The sequence below is a fragment of the Colius striatus genome, chromosome Z, assembly GCF_028858725.1.
Source record: "Colius striatus isolate bColStr4 chromosome Z, bColStr4.1.hap1, whole genome shotgun sequence".
In the NCBI taxonomy this organism is placed as follows: Eukaryota; Metazoa; Chordata; class Aves; order Coliiformes; family Coliidae; genus Colius; species Colius striatus.
In genome coordinates, this window is record NC_084790.1 from 71810225 (window position 1) to 71827392 (window position 17168).

The 17168-nt window shown below is 41.2% G+C and overlaps 1 protein-coding gene across 5 annotated transcripts in view; it reads left to right on the forward strand.

Annotated features, from left to right (window-relative positions):
* SYK (spleen associated tyrosine kinase) overlaps window positions 1-9696 on the forward strand; it is a 50658-nt gene extending 40962 nt beyond the window's left edge. For all 5 annotated transcript variants that reach the window (XM_062017729.1, XM_062017733.1, XM_062017734.1 and 2 more), the window contains 7 exons: window positions 980-1070; window positions 1783-1960; window positions 3197-3406; window positions 3849-4038; window positions 5404-5544; window positions 5779-5891; window positions 7473-9696. In XM_062017729.1, coding sequence (XP_061873713.1) covers window positions 980-1070; window positions 1783-1960; window positions 3197-3406; window positions 3849-4038; window positions 5404-5544; window positions 5779-5891; window positions 7473-7545 — 996 coding nt within the window. In that variant the 3' untranslated portion in view covers window positions 7546-9696. The remainder of the gene's footprint in view (window positions 1-979; window positions 1071-1782; window positions 1961-3196; window positions 3407-3848; window positions 4039-5403; window positions 5545-5778; window positions 5892-7472) is intronic.
* The last annotated feature ends 7472 nt before the right edge of the window (window positions 9697-17168 follow it).

Below are 17168 nucleotides of genomic sequence, written 5' to 3' on the forward strand. Positions count from 1 at the left end.
TGGCAAGTACAGTGTACCTTTGTTTCCTGTTTGGGCTCAGCAAACTCATGCTGATGTTTGAATTTCTGGTTTTAAAACACTCTATTAGCAGGGTGAGGTCATTCAAAAATAGAGTAAAATTTCTACTGAGAAAGAAGAGGGGCTAAGCTGCAGAAATAACTTCTGTGATTCCCTGTTCCTGGCAGTTTGCAGTCAAAAAGAGGGCAAGTTATAAATTTCATTCATCTATACTTTATTATCCCAGACTCATCCTTCATCCAAGGAGCTCCAGAAAAACATTGTGTTTAAGCTGAAGTGGTTTTTGTGCTCCACGGTATTCCTCTGACAAAATGTAGAGGCAGAGGGATTGATTGTGTTTGAACCAGATGTTCAAGTATAGTAAGAATTAGGTCATTTTATTCCCCCTCAGAGCAGACAGACTGACCTAGTATCTGGTCCATTATTTTGTCCGTGTCATTAGACAAACCTATTAAAATAATTACTTTTTACCCCAGTCTCTTCTGATAGAGTCACTCTATACATACACAAGAGCAACAGGGAAGTATTTTTTTGTTTCATTTGTGCTAGGAGTTTCTCCATGGCCTAGATATGGAGAGAGATTGCTTGAAGAGGGAGGAAGGACAAATTAAAGAGAAATCCTTACAAATACTCATGTTACAAGGCAGATTTGAAAAAAACGTGTAAATTTAGTATCTGCAGAATAAGATTTGTGCATGACCCATTCCAGTTAATTCTCTCAGATCATATACTCTGAAATATTTGCAAGAACTTTTAATGCTTTAGCAGTGTATGTTTCATTTGGCCTGCATATTTACTCAAGCAATAACCTCCAGAATGAAGTAAACTTTGTTGGATCCCTTCCTTACTTTCTAATTCTCACCTCTGTGTCTCTTGCAATCATTATGTCATAGTCCTTGGGGGGAAAAAAATGCTTTTAACTTATTTATTGATAAATATAAAAACTTAATTTGTGTTCTAGTTTCAGCCATCTATGGGCCACCCACCAGATGAAGCACTTTTTAATCCTTATGTGCTGCAGAATAACAGATGTTTTCCAGGAGCAGAAAAAGGTGGGCAGAGTAATTTGTCATTAATACCATTTCCTTTTTTAGGCCAAAGATCTGCCCTCAACTTTTTCCTTGCATATATTTCATTCTGTATTGTGTATATTTTGTTCTGTGTTGTGCATTGTTATAGCCACTATCATAGCTCAAGACTGGCAGCTGAAACTGCCAGATGTCGCCATCTGTAACACCAAGTCATCTAGCAGAAATCCCTTTTTCCACGTTGAAGGGAAAGATGATTACTTTCTTGACTCTAAAAGCTACATCCGTGCAGTTCATGAAAAGAATTGTGCTCTGTTGCATCCACAGTGCCAAGCTGGTGTTCAGGCTTTCTGTAAGATGTAATTAAAGGTGTCTAAGAAAAAACTGTCTATAAGGTGGCATTCTGAGTGAAGAACTGGCTGAGTAGATAATGGGAAGTACTTAGAAGGAAAGCCAGCCTTTAACACTTCTTCTGTCAATGAACCTCCTGGTTTCACATAACCTGGATGCTCAATAGTCAGAGCACATCACCATGTGGAAGTCACTCTTTTGAGGTGTTCTAAAGTGCTTGTAGTTGGATTGCATGTGGTTTCTTCATAATGCCCTCCTAAGTCAAACACGGATGATCCTGAACACAGAAAGGGTGAATATAGTAGCTGCAACAACAAAAATACAGTAGCTGTGGCAGCAAAAATGTCTCACATTTTGTCCAATTTTTTCATTGATTGAACTGCAGGTGATCAGAGAGAGGCTTTACCCATGGATACTGAGGTCTATGAAAGTCCATATGCTGATCCAGATGAGATGAAACCAAAAAATGTCACTCTTGACAGGAAGTTGTTAACTTTGGAGGAAGGAGAACTTGGCTCTGGTAACTTTGGTACTGTAAAGAAAGGGTTCTATAAGATGAAAAAGTGAGTGTTTCCTTCTATTTTCATAGAATTTAATATGCGAAAGCTTTAGTCTTCATTTTTTGGAGCAGCAGTAGTCTCTGTGTGTCACTTGGGATGACACTGTACCTAAGTAATTTGGGCTAACATTCACTGGTTTCTCTCTTTGTACATACACTCGTATGGTCACTTTCTTTTCCTCTGTTTGCAGAAGTTTGCAGACCTCTTTGCCTGCAGCTTATTTACCTCTCAGACATTATTTTTGTCTATAAAGTTGGGAAATGCCCCTTATGACTATTTTATCTTGTGTTAGGGGTAGCAGAGTGGGAAGTCCACTGCCTTCCTCCATAGTGTGTATAGACGGTCATGCTACTCATTGTTTCCCAACTGCCCAGCCTTCCTTTGAGAAATTGTGTAGAATGCAATGGACAGGTCACTTGTAGCAAGGAGATTTTCACTTAAAGTGAGTATGATAAACATCTGTTTACTGAAGCTGGAATGCTGAGCTTCAAGAAGACTGTACTTGTTTGGACCTCTTTTATCATGTAATTGCAGTAGCAACAGATCCTGTTTATATGGGCAGAAGTGAGAGCAGCTGACTCTTTAGGCCTTTTCATAGTAAAATGTTGTCAGGATGTTGTTCAAATGCATGGGCAGATTATATATACACTCTCACCGCTTGAAGCTGGAGACATTTCTTTAACCAAGGTTTTCAGAGCCAGGAAGAATTTTTCTTATTCCAGTAAACTCTGAAGGATTTGATGGGCTCTGGTCCCAGCTTGTGTATTAGCTAATCTTGTTCACACTTGAGCTCTGTCAATCTCATCAATCACTCTTTCACTTGGTTGTGTGAGCTGAGGGTTGCCCTAGTAGGCTTGGTTTCTCAGGATTTCAGAGCACTATCTTGAGGCTTTGCAATGCTGCATGTTGTAGCCTCACCCTCAGAGTATCTCAATGCTTAGAAAGAACTTTCTAGCTTTTCTTGCCAGAACAGGCAAGAAAATTTTGTCGCAAATGCTTGTTAAGACATTTTTATGAATATTTATAATATGTTCAGGTTCTTTCCATTCTCTCTCTTTTGCTTAGCTACCTTCTGACCATTTAACAGAGAAATGTTACTGTTGGGTTTTTTCCCTTCTGAACATCAGTTGTCTTTTGTCATAGTTTGTGCTATGTGCACAGAAACCTGTGATGAGGATTGTGTGAATTTGCACACATATTTTTCAGAAGCTAGTCCCAGAACTGAATTCTTTTTTGTAGGGGTGCCAAGCCAGTGGCTGTAAAAATTCTGAAGAATGAGAGTAATGATCCAGCTGTAAAGGATGAATTACTGAGAGAAGCAAATGTAATGCAGCAACTGGATAACCCATATATTGTCCGAATGATAGGCATATGTGAAGCTGAGGCTTGGATGTTAGTGATGGAAATGGCTGAACTAGGGCCACTCAACAGATTTTTGCAAAAAAATAGGTATGTAAGCTTTGATTCCTTTTCATAGGTTTTATCCAAAGGGGGGAAAAAGATACAAGTCCTTTTTTTTTTTCTTTAAGGACAATTTTAAATTGACTTATTGTTAATATCGTAATTAGTGACTGTAGTTACACTTCACTGGGACATAATTTTCTTGTACGTGTCTCCTAACTGTCAAATGTTTCTGGTAAAATAGTGCATTTTGAATAAATGAAAGAATTTTCACATGTCCTTCAATTACTCATTTATTGATATGATCACACATCGTCTTAGTCAAGACATTCTTATGCTACCTGTTCTAATTAAATGTTAGCTAAACGTAAATGGATCAGGTTCCTAGTATGATGTGGGGAAGCTCATAGTAAAGATTTATATTTGAGCTCTTATGAAAAGTCATGAAAATGAACTCCTGACCTCTTAAAAATTCAATTATGGTTTTCAGGCATGTCACGGAGAAGAATATAACAGAATTGGTTCATCAGGTTTCCATGGGGATGAAATACCTGGAGGAGAATAACTTTGTTCATAGGGATCTGGCTGCAAGGAATGTGTTATTAGTCACGCAACATTATGCCAAAATAAGTGACTTCGGACTTTCTAAAGCTCTTAGTGCTGATGAAAATTATTACAAGGTAAGGTTGTCACAAGGCATGAAAGCTGCATAATAGTGTAGCTCATGTAAGGTTATTTTCAGTTGAAGTACAGTTGTCTTTAAAAGTTGAAAATTAGAAATGATACGTGTCATCCGTTATTTCACAGCCTGATAGTCGGTCACTGATTTTCAAAATGCGTGATCAACACTAAGACATGTGTAGGGAGGAAAAAGCTAGTGTCTTATTTGCTTATTGCTTCTATTTGCATTTGTTAGACTTGTCACTGTAAGGGTGAAATTTGTAGCGGAATTGACATACTCCCTTATACAAAAGGGGGAAAAGGTCTTTGTTGCAGATAGGAACTTATGGGCACTTAATGATTTTCAACATGTCAAAGGCAAATTCAGGCTAGCATGCTGTGTTACTGACTAAAATAACAAAATTCAGGGACGTTTTTGAAAGGATAACATGGGTAAATAATCATCTGATCTAAGCAGAATTTGTTTAGCTTGGTTGTAAATTCATCGGATCTCTGTATGGCTAAAGGGACTGAAATAACTGCCATGTTTAATAAGGCAAAAACCTCTGCGGGAGACAAAGGCTCTAATTGTGTCTGCATCTCTTTTTCTGATATATTGCTCTTGCAGTTCAACTTATTTCTTCTTCTGCCTATTCCCTTTCATTAGCTGTGTAAAACTAATAAGCCAGACCATGAAAGGCTGCAGAGGACTAGCAAGCCCGTACTTCCTTCTGATAACCTTCCTATGGCTGCCAGAAAACGCAGTAGCATCTTAAATCACTTTTACTAGCCAGAGCCGCTTCTCAGAGGTTTGATAGTTGGAATCAAAGGCCTGTCCCCTTTACAACCCCACAAAATGCAATGGGGATCTAGCACTGTGCTGGGCTGGCTTGACACTTATGTTGAGGTGACAGCGTTGCAGCGTGATTTCATCAAACTGCAGTTTGCCACAAGGCAATTGCCATGCTTCAAAAGGGAGCATCAACTTCAAGTAACAGTGAGAGACTCAGGGTAGCTGGGTGCCTATCTCTTACCCTACGTGGAAAGCCTCGATGAAAAGTCTTACTTTTGAAGAGCAACTTTAAATTAAATGCCACTAAAAATGTGGCTGCAGGTCATTTAGTTGAGCTTTGCTTTCCCATAGATTTCATTTCAGTGCATCATTTTGAAAGTGGAAGACTAGGGCCAATTTTGTAACACTTTTGAAGAAGCTGCTACCTGTTCTCCCCAATGCCACCTGCATCAGGAATTTTATGATATTTACTACAGATGTGTGCAGATCTACGTTAACTTGGCTTATATGAATTCTAATGTTGTTTACTGCTTACCAATGTCTCTCGCTTGCTTTTTGGTTTTTTTCCCCTTTCTCTTAAAAATTATTTTAGGCACAAAGTCATGGAAAATGGCCAGTCAAGTGGTATGCTCCAGAATGCATGAATTTCTACAAATTCTCTAGCAAAAGCGATGTCTGGAGCTTTGGGGTTTTAATGTGGGAAGCTTTCTCTTATGGACAAAAGCCATATAAGGTGAGTTAATTCTATGACAGTTTTTTCCTATAAAAATTCAGAGAAAATTTGAACCAATGCCTTTTCCTATCTGAAAAGGGTTACTGCAGTCCAAAGCAAGCCTTAGCGTCCAGTTTCTTTCAGCAAGCAAGTCAAAGGATAGCCCAAGAATCAGCTCCAGACCTCTGTTTCATACTAGCATGTGTGCTGTAACCATTTGCAGGCTGTATGACCATTCTGGTCACACTGTTTCAGGGAATGAAAGGTGGTGAAGTTTCACAGATGATTGAAAGAGGAGAACGAATGGAACGTCCCGAGGTCTGTCCAACAGAAGTCTATGATCTGATGAAATTATGTTGGACATACAAGTGAGTGTGATCTGATGCTCTCTCTTTTAATGGAAGTATATTTTAATCTACTTAATTAATAGCCAGTAAGGGGAGGAAGGGGTGGTGATGGTAGTGGGATGTATTTCAAAATACATAGCTTAAGCTGGTGTTTAGCTTCCAACCAACCTCCAAGCTAAGCTGTCAGTTGCACTTCCAAAGTGAAAATTATTTTCAGTTATTCTGTGTACTACAAGAAGCTGATTTTGTACAGCTGATTCTGCTGGGGCATTTATATACAAAAAATAGGCTGTCATAAAAAACAAGTAATTCCATAAAAAGGTCAGTCTGATGTATTTTAAAAAGAAAGTTTAAAATTCAGCAAATATTTTTGTGTCGTTTTGGATTATATTTAGTTTCATTTCCAAGACTTTTCCATTACTGAAATTTCAAAGTTATATTGGCAAATTATTCATCATTCCTCAATAATTGGTTATTTTTTCCTATTTTTCTCTTCTCTCATTTCTGAACATACTCAGATTGGGTCCCACACTGGCTTCCTATTGGTGGGAGACAAAAAGTCATTTCAGATCATACCTAATACGTCAAAAACATTGTTTTCTGATCAATAACAATTCTGAAGTTAGAACTGTAAAAGAGAAAGGAAAAAGCCTCCCTGATAGTCTTGTTTTATTTTTATATTGCAAAAAAAATTAGAATTTTTTTATGATACATCATTTTTTAACTACTTTGTTGAAGTTACTTTTAGCTATAGGTAGGTCTCCATACAGCTCCAAAGTCTACTGGAACATCACTTACTCTTAAAGTTGACCACCTGGAGAATATGTGTGTCCAGCAAGGGTCTGTGGATTCCATTTAAGGAAGCTGTGGTACTTCAGTTTTGCTTCTTTGTTAATTTTGATATGCTTAGTACTCTAGAAAATATCTGGAGCTGTAAAATGCTTTTTGCCTTTTGATTTGACTCAGAGAATGATGTAATAGTTGTAGACTGAAAGGGGTCATTTTTTTGTTATGTTTAGTAAACATACCATAAAGCCTGTTGCTTTCTATTTGGTTTTGCCCAAATACTTTTAATACATGAAAGATGATGAAATTTACAAAGGTGACTCAAGTCAGATGGTGCAACTGTCTTAATATATAATGTAATACTGTAAGCAGTTGTTTTTAGTTTGTGTCCTCTGAAATCAGTGAAGAGTTGCGGATACTGAGGAGAGAAAGCTGGTACAGCTGTATAGGGTATGCATAGGCTTCTTCCCCAGCAGGGCCAAGCCATGCTGTATGAATGAAGTGCCCATTGTAAGACAGACACTGCACAACAAATATTCTTTTCTTTAGTTTTTTACTGGAATAAATAAGGTAGAAAGTTAAACAGAGGTGATTTACTATTTCTTTCTGGTATTACCTTCACCAAGTACGAAGTAACAGGCGTGACAGTAAATCCACTGGCTGAATGCTCTGTAGTGACAATAACCACACATAGCATCATTTTAGTAGCCGTAAAACGTTGTGAGCTGCCTTAAGCAAGCTGTCCCTGAGGCCAGGTCTGGAGCACCTTCACAGCTTGCTCCCTCGCACTCAATGATGTGTGTCATCTTCCCACAGTGTCGATGACCGACCAGGATTTGTGGCAGTGGAGATGAGATTGCGAAACTACTATTACGACATTTCCCATTAAAGAACGACATGAAGAACAGCAGCTCCCTTCGTGCAGCCACCACCCTCTGAGAGGCACTCCAGTTTCCGAAACCAAGTGACTCGGATTGTTGTGCTGCCACTGTCACCCTGCGAAGCTCAAGGCTAAGCCCTGCATTTGTAGGGTTGCTTTTTCTTGCCTTCTGCGTAATATCCATCCCCAAAACAGAGTGTTGAAAGTGGAGAGGCCCCAAAAGCAAGCAGCAAGAAAATCAGAGCAGATGCTTATACTTTTGCTACATTCCATTTTGTTTTATTTACAGCTTCATTGGCATTACATTTTGTAGTCATGTAAAACCTATTTAATACCTTCCAGCCCTGTTCCTCTCACCTGTTTGAATGTGGGTTGGAATTTACATGCATTAAGAGTTGTTCCAGACTTACCCCTCCCCAAGGAAGAATAGCATAAATGCTTCTCACTGTGAAAGAAATTCACTGTGAAAATGTGTCAGTTGGTTTGACTGACAACGTTTTATTTTACCCCTAAGCCCCTTTAAAACAGAATGACATTCTTCTCAGTAATATAGGCAGAAGAGAACTGGGAGATGTGAATTTCTAACATGGTCTTCTCCTTTAAATGTAACCAGCTTCTCTCATTCTTCAGCTCATGTTGAAGTTCTCAGCTGTCCCTCGGGGAGCTGTTTTTTTCTTTCCTCATGAAACCTAGGAACTCAGGGGCTTGCTCTCATGTTGGAACAAAGTGTGTCAACACCTAAAGTAATCTGAGTTTTAACATACAGTCCATCACTGCATTCCTGAAAAGAGAGCCTTACATTGAAAGGTGATGGAGCAGTATTTTCCTTTCTCTGTACTGTTTCAGCCTTCCCCGGAGATGACTTTTCCATGTATCTCTTTGGGTGTACCAAAGCTCGTTGCATTTTGAATGGCAATCATTTTTATCTTTTTTCAAGCCTTTCTTGAGAAGTATTTATTAAAATTCGCCACACCTGATTGCCTCTAAAGGTAAGTTTCACCCATAGCTCAAATATTTTAAAACAAGCTTGTGGGCATCAAGTTCACTTTTGGCCTTCTAAATCTCAGTATTTTTTCCTGGGCGGGGTGGGGGGGAAGGTAATTGTCTTAGCACTCTTTTGTTACGCACCATTCTTCTCCATTAATGTGCAAGTATAGCAATGGTAATAACAAATCATGTAATCAACTTCTGATTCTACTTGTACCCACACGCTTTCTTTGTCCAATCTCATTTTAAAAGTTACAGGTATCAACATTTCTATCACTTACCACAAGCAGCTACTTTACTGGCATTTCAGTGTATCTCAGGTGTCAACTTACATTGTATTTACTAGATAAACGGATATTTAGAAGAGTGTAAAGAGTAAGATTTACAGTTAGATATATTTATTGTGTATGGCTGGTTAAACATTTTAATGTTTTAATGTGTTTAATTATTTTGTGAACAGGTTATTCTTAGAGATGTGGTGATATGTTTTTCTCTAGTAATTATAGTGGGAACGTGTGAAATAATTTTTTTAACAGATGACTATAAACAGATGCAGGAGTTATGTAATATTTTGGTTTTACTAATTTTATGGTCTATTTAAAAAAAAAAAAAAACAAGATATCACTGGTGATTTTTGGTAGTTTAATATTGGATGTCCAATGGAAGACACTTCAGGAGTCCTATGCTACTCAAAGATGCTGAGTACAATAGACTACGTTTCCAATGTGACCAAACATGACTTTTGTTGAAGATGATTTATTTTTTGTTTTGTTTTTAAGAAACGTTTTTCTACAAGAACAGCTTGTGTTAGCCATAGTTATATGGAGCTGTTTTGTCGCTTTAATTCTTCTGCAGAGAAGTTGTTAGCTCTACATGTGCAACTAGTACATTCATGGGGATATTAGTTATAAACAAATTGCACGAATCTCTGCTAGCCAGCGAGTGACAGTACTTGATTTCCCTGAGAGACAGATGTCTCGAAGTACCCCTCTCACTCTGTCTTTGAAAGTGTTACAGGATATAACAAAATAGGAGTGTTTCTTCCCCTCTTCTGAGTGAATGTCACTTTCTGATATTATTTGATTCTTTTTGACTTTGCTATAATGTAGTAAAAGTTTACAATGAGAAAATAAAATATTGTGAAATAAATGGATTAATTTTTAAAATTTACATTAAAGACACTGTTTTACAAAATAGGTTGTTTTAATGAGACTCTTTTAATATGTAAGTGCTTCCTAAAAAATTCTAATGCTGTGCAGAGCATGTATGTTTTCTCAGTGACTGATTGTTGTGAACGATTGAATTTTCCCTGTTGACAGTGAGAGGTACTTGATGTGACTTGATAAGCCCACTGAAGTCCGGGCTACTTTTGGAGCTATTCAGGACTAGGAGGAAAATCTCCCCAAAAAAGCATGTTGTTATAACACCTAAGCCTCTCCAAACACTGCCTGTTGGCAGCACTGTGCAAGATCTGGAAGGCTGGAGATGTCAGGAGCTAATGCAGCATATCAACTGTCCAAGGATTTCTGCGTGATAGATGTCAGCTATGAAGGGTTAAGTTTTGGTGCAAGTTCACATCCTCAGGAAGGCAAAGACTGGGTGGGCCTGAATGTGAATCTGAATGATAAACAATAAAAGCTGAAGGGTGGACAACTCTTCAAGCACCTACTTACCTTGAGGCAGCTGGAGTCAGTGACTGACTGACCGTGGCTGTACTCCTGCATGCGGTCTCCTGTGTAGCAAATCTGGCCTAATGGTTCCACTTTGCCACCTGTGGGACTCTACCATCAGCAGCTTTTAGTCGTTTGTCTGGATTTCGTTATTGTTATTTTTAAAACTGCTCTTGTCAGAAATGCCTTTTGGCATTTTAGCCCCAGAAGTAATAGTCACAGCAGAGCTGAGAGGTTACAAATGGCAGCATGGGTGAAAGGAGGCTGGTGTGAGTAAGAAGGAACAGGTGAGAACAGCAAGGAGCAGCTTTTGCATGGTAACAGGATGTAGTAAAGAGTTTTTGGACTCTCCCCCGGCTCCTGGGTTCAGACCCGCCTCCGGCCCGGCTGGGCCAATCTGGCGCCTCTGCCATCACTATTTAGGGGACGGGAATTTGAAATGCTGGCAGGAGGTGTAAGAGTGATACAAGATGGAGGCGACCACGCGGACCCCACAGTCAGAGAAGGAGGAAGGAAGGAGGAGCACCAGACCAGAGACCCCTCTGCAAGCCGTGGTGAGAATGCAGCTGTGCCCCTGCAACGCACAGAGTGCAATGGCAGGACTGAGGAGCACCAGCAGCTCCATGTGAGTGAGCCTGGACGGGTGAGGGACTGTGTGGGGAGACGGCCATGGCCCAGGCCATGCTGGAGAGCCTGTGTGCCGCAGAGCAGCCCCACACGAGAGGCAGAGAGGAGCTGCAGCCTTTGGGGATAAATACACGTCAGAGCAGCCCGTGCAGGGCTGCTGTGTGTGAGGTACCTCACGGACTTGGAGGGAGGACTGGTGCAGAGCCCACCTGCCCTGAGAAGAGACAAATGGCACAAGCCATCAGGAATAGACTGATTGAAATCCCACTCCCAGCGTCCCTGAGCCGTTCAGAGGGGGAGGAGATAAAACCACTGGGATCAGGGCTCTGAGCCCTAGTGGAGTGGGGAGGGGTGGGGAGAAGGTGTTCTGGTCGGACTCTTCATTGTTGTACCACTCTGTGTTTTATTTTGGTTATGTTTTGGGGTTTTATGGTTATGCTTTAGTTGGCCTTGGATTGTTTTCTTCCCCAAGCTGAGTAGCCTGGTCTGTTTTATCCTGAACCTTAAGAGGCAATTAAGCTCTCCCTGCCCTTTGGCAATTCTCAGGTCTTTGGTACTTGAGGCTAATCCTGGTCTTTTGTTCCCTGATGGGTCTAAACCCTGACAGCAGGTTAAATGGGTTTTTCAGTGAAGTAAAACACAGTGTAGTTACAGCTTTGGTTAGAGCTCCAATCTACTAAATCATGGAGTTCTTTCAGAGCATGGGATGCCATGCACCTTTTCCCATAAAGACCCACCTAAACTTCTTAAACCTTGGCACAACCTCCCTGCTTCAAACAGTCTGCAAAAGGGGCGTTTTTAATCAGAGAGAGAAAAATACCCATCATTTTCTTACCTGAAATGCTTACAGTCAGAACTGTACATTTGATGAAGAGCGTGTCTAGGAGCCAGGCTGTGCAGCTGCGATGTGGGCTGGCCCTGGCAGGAGGGGGCAATACTTGAACAGTGTTAGACTGATGCATTTATCCAAATATTTCTGGCACTCTCTCTTCTACCCGTGCCTGTGCAGCATGAGTGAACTTGCTCATCCATTTGCTACTTGCTGTGAAGCAAAGTTCCCTGTGAAGATAAATTGTCAATGATTTATATTGTGTATACTTAAATGTGGATGATTAACCAAGGTTTGTGAGACTCTTTGTCCCCTTGTCATTTAAGTGATACCAGCAATGGAGGAGCGTGGGTAGAAAGGTACAGTTATGTCCCATAGAATGGTGTGAGGGATGGCAGCATCTGGGTTGAACAGTAGAGGGGGCTGTTAACCAGCAATGGTAATTAACAACCCTAAGTTTAGTAATGATGGAAAGCCTGTGAGTCGTGCAAAAAAAATGGAGAAGGGGGAAAAAAAAAAAAAAGAGGGAGAGAAAAACCACACCATCTGATTCTTGACAGTGAAGAAAAACAGTACCAGGCTTAAAGCAATCCCAGACTCAGATGGAAATGAGCCTCTTCCACCATTCCCCAGCAGCATGTCCCAGTGCTGCACGGTGCAGTGTGAGGCTGCAGCATGGTGCTGCAGTGCAGCAGCCTTTGGGCACCGTCTCTGCTGTCAGTGTGGCTGGCAGGCCCTCAGCAGCAATGGGCAGCCGCAGGCTGAGGCACAAACACCACTAACCTGCCGAGGTTTGTTGCTGGGAAGGGAGGGTGTGAGAGTAAATCATGAAGCAACAATCTGAAAGACAAAGTGTGTAGGGAAAGAAATCATCTCTTGGGTAGATTGATTAATGGAGCTGGGGGAAAACAGAAAAAACAAACAAAAAAAAGAGTAAAGCCTATGGCATACACATCTTCCCTCAGGCTTGTATTACACCATGCATTCCTGTGAAACTGCGCTCAGAGTGACATAGTGCAAACCCAACTGAAAACAACAGTCCTCCAGCCACCCAGAGCGTTCTGAAACCAGGCTGGTGCGCTCTGCATCAATCTCAAAATGGATATTCTTTCTCTCCTGTTGTATATATGTTAATTGAGATGAATAGCCACTAGGCATATAATTAACTCTGCACTAGTTCTTCCCTGAGGCAGTGGAGACACGCACATTTCTGGATAACCGGAGAAGCAGGGGAAGGAAGAGGCAGTTAGGTGTGCTGTCTGTTAAAATTCATCATTTCAAATGCAAATAGCACCTGGGTAACCAGCCCAGGATAAACGTACACTGGTCACTCACTACCCACATCTGTCCACCATTGCAAATGCCACAAACTGTTAGGGTTAAGTGCCTTTTGGGTCCAAGCCTTGCTTAACTACAACTGAGGTCTTCTGGAGGGAAGTGTGCCACAGCCACACAGGTACAGCTGCAGCAGCCCAGCTGGCACTACCTGTGTGACAGCAGGCCTGTAAGCAGAACGCTGAGCTCTCTGTGCTTCTGACATATTAGAAATGCAAGCTGCAACAACAACAGCAAAACAAACAACTTTGCAGTAAAGGATTCAATACCACAGAAAACAATGTGAGCCATCAACCCTCTCTGCAGTGCAAGTGTTACTTTACATGGCTATTCAGTTCTGCCTTGCCAACAGTCAGTGGCTGCATTGACTTCAACATCTGTTCTTTCTTCTTCCTGCTTTGCTAAATTGAAATGGTAACAGTTTCAGCAGTAGCAAAAGTGCTAGGATGTACGTGCATCCCTGAATGACAGAACAGGCTGCAGAGGCCTGTTAAAACTGTCTCTTGCTTTAATTTGTGTTTAGATTTCATCAATGTTACTAAATTATTTCTGTCTGGCTGTTGTATCAGTTCCCACCTTCAGTACCCTGAAGGAAAGATGAGCTGTCAAAGAGCTGCTAATGTTGGTCTTGTCTTTCTACAGGTAGCAGTGAAGCTGTGTGAAGGTGAATGGCTGGAGGAGGCAAAGATACATCACCAGAGGAACAAGCTCACTGAGCTTGCCAAAGAGCAGGACTTAGCGGTAGTTTTCCACTCTGCTTTGGAATAGTTGTAAACTGACTGACTGGTTTGGTTTGATGTTTCATTTCCCATCAGATGTGTAATTTGGAGCCACTGCTTCCCATATACACCTAGATAATCAATGTCATTTTGATTCAGCAGGTTTTCCACTGTTGCCAGTAAATCCCCCAAACTACACTGTTTATATATGTGTAGCTACATTTCTGTTCTAGTAGCTTCCACAGGCTCATTCTCCTAACAGCTATGGAAACCTATGCTTTTTACATGAGAAGTGCCAACAGCCAGCCCTCACCTAAAGCCTTCACACTCCCTCTGACTGGCAAAAGACAGGTCAAGGACAGAAAAGTGATGTACAATAAACTTCAGCCACCACTCAAAGGGTTGTTCCTAACTTCTTTCTCCCAGCATGGCTGGTTTTCTAGATAATAGAGCCTCCTAGAGAGAAAAAAGACAAAATGGTAGAGATATTTAGTATCAGACAGCAGCCCTGTGAGAGGACCACACACACACCTTGCAATGAGGAGCCACCTCAGTGTTTGCAGGCTCACAGTGCACTAGAGCATAAACTTGTCAGGGTTTTTCTGTTTTTTAAAAATGCATTGTTGACTCTGTCACTGAGACATGTATCTGGCTATTTTAAAATCCTGTATTCACTGGTGTTACAGTATCCCCAGGGCCATGTAGTTATCAGGTACTATTTTTAAACTCTTCAGTCAACCATTACTTCCTTTTTATCTCTCCACTCTGTAGCTACTGTAGGGAGTGAGCATGGCATTCCTCATCTTTCTGTGGTTTCTACTTTTAAGGAATAGGCAGGACAAGTAGTGATTCTTGTTGGTGCTGGAGTACTACACAAGTTAGATTACAGGATGAAATACAGATTGAATCACATCTCAGAAATTCACTCTCCCATGTCACATTGTACCCGAGTTAATGCAAACCAGAAAGCACGAGTAGAAAGCTCTCGGTTTGTTCCCAAAGCTGACACAGATAGATGTGTATGTATATAAAAAGAAACTAATAATATGACACATTCCTGTCTTTGTTCAGTCAAATTTCAGTTCCTTTCTTTGTACAGTTCTTTGCAGAACTGTATCTGAGCAATTTCTTGAGCCATTTAATTACAGTGAAGCAAAGGCCTGAACAAAGAAATACACTCAAAGTTTGCTTGATTATTGGGATTAGTCCTTGTCTTCCCCCAGAACAAAGAGGTCCAAGGTCTTTGAAGTGCAGCTAGAAGGAATGGAGACATCAGATGCCACACCAAACCTACATGATGATACAGCTGAAAGACTGCTGGTGTCTACATCTTATGCTTGAAAACTGCATTGTTTGGTGGTAATATACTGCTGAGCCTATGAAACTGGTACGCCTTTCGAATAGAACACCAAACATCAGCAGAACCCTGCTGATTACCACCCATCATGTGTTTATCAGTTTTTAGGGGTGAAAGGGTGTGCAAAATACAGGGAGATCCTCAAACCTGTGTCTTTGATTATACTGTAACGTGCACTAGTGATGCTCCCCACAAAGTGCTATGTTGTGAGGAAAAAAATGAATCATCCCTTCATCGCAGGAAGACAAGGGGACAACTTACACACCAAAGCAAAGCTTAAAGAGCTGTTTAAGCTGGTCTGAGGCACCATCCTACAGCCCTGCAGCCTCTTAGCTGTCTGTTTGCAGGAGCATTTTAAGAGCAACAGGATGAGTAGAGCCACTTTAGGAAGTAATAAGGGAAAGCATCAGGAATAGCAATCATAGCTCTGAGATATTAATATTTGTTGCATTTACCTCCTGACAGTATATAAACAAGGAGTCCTATGATACCAAAAGCAAAGCTATATGGGAATTTTCTGTCATTGTTTTATTGAGTGTATTAACTTTATAGTGCAACATCCTATTATCTCTTAATTTACAGGGACTTTGCTTAAACTGTTGAAGAAGACATGATGTACCAAGACAGCATTGCTGAGGACAGCCACCTTGAATATGTTTTTTAGAGACCTGAGTTATTAAAAAAAACATAAAAGCAAGCATGAGGTCTAATTTTTTTTACATGTATTCCAGTTCTGTTCTTTCCATTTCACCATATTCCTTTCCTACTGTCTTAGGCAAAGAAGCGGTTTTGTGTCTGAACTTCACATGCTATTTTATTGTCAACTAACAGAAACTTTATCAATTTTTATATTGAGAAAAGAAAATGAGTAATTAAACAGAATCTTAGAGAAAATATAGCAGCTTGCCCTCAGACACTTCTGCCCCTTTCCCTGTCCTCCCAGCCCCTCAGGACCTTTGTGGAGGCCGTAGGTGTCACAGGAGATTGGGGTCAGTTGCTGTCATTCCTCTTCTTTTCCTGCTCCTTTTTTCTCACTGCACTGCTCTGTTCTGACCTTCTTCACCAGCTGCAGTCTCTCTGGAGTCATACCTCCTCCAGTGTCTTCTGTGTGCCTGCCCTAGCTCAAGGGGTTTCTTTGCTCCAGCCCTTGCTGGTGGCATCTCTTTGCTCCAGCCCTGCTGAGGTTGTGGGCCAGCACAGGATGGGTGGTCTGTGACCTCCTCCTCCCAGGTCACCCCTGCCATCTCTAGTTACCAAGACCCTGCCAATTACACCTAATGTACCTGCTTACTTTTCTACAGGTCTTTCTGCCACATATCCCCGAGTCACCAAACCTCTTAACCTCCTAGATTACAATGGATAATTTTTAAAGTGGTTTAAAAGGTCATTGGTAAGGAGGGACAGCAGACAGAAAGCAAGTAAATTATTGAGCTCTGTTAATTTCTAGATTCACTCAATTTCTATGTTATTAACAGCAAAGGTGCTGTTTCAGTTGTCCCCAAAAGCTCAATGATGCTAAATCCAGGATTGATTTAGCATGTCCTGGATGCTAAATCCAGGAGACTGAACGTGCTTTGCAGGAATGGCAGGCCTGGTAGACTGAGAGCCGGACACACACCCAAGGAGCCTCTCACATCTCTCTGCTGCACAGAAGCGTGTCCTGGATGGGTGCCCACACTGAATAGTCCAAAACTGGCCACACAGGCAAAGATCCAGAAACAGGGACAAGGGGCGTGCTAGTCCTACCAATCTGAAGAAATGCTAGGGGGAAAGAACAAGTGCATTTATGATTTTTGTATGATTTTTGTCAGCACCAGAGCTCTCATAAGCAACCATAGCACTGAGGCTGAGAGGCAGAGAGGGAGAGAGGAGCCGAGGAAAGGATTTGAGTGCAGGCAGAGTTTGTAAGCAGTCCTCCTGAGTACAGAGGGCCTGCTATGCTCCACATAGGCCTTCCTTCCTTCCTTCCTTATTCCCCACACCATAGCTCTTTATTTGCTTTCCTCTGGCTCTGAAACTCTTCCTCAGCTGTCAGCATCCTGAAGCCTGGGAAAATAGTAATAAGTAACCATGACAAGTGCTAGGAATGAGTGAGAGGGTTTAAACTG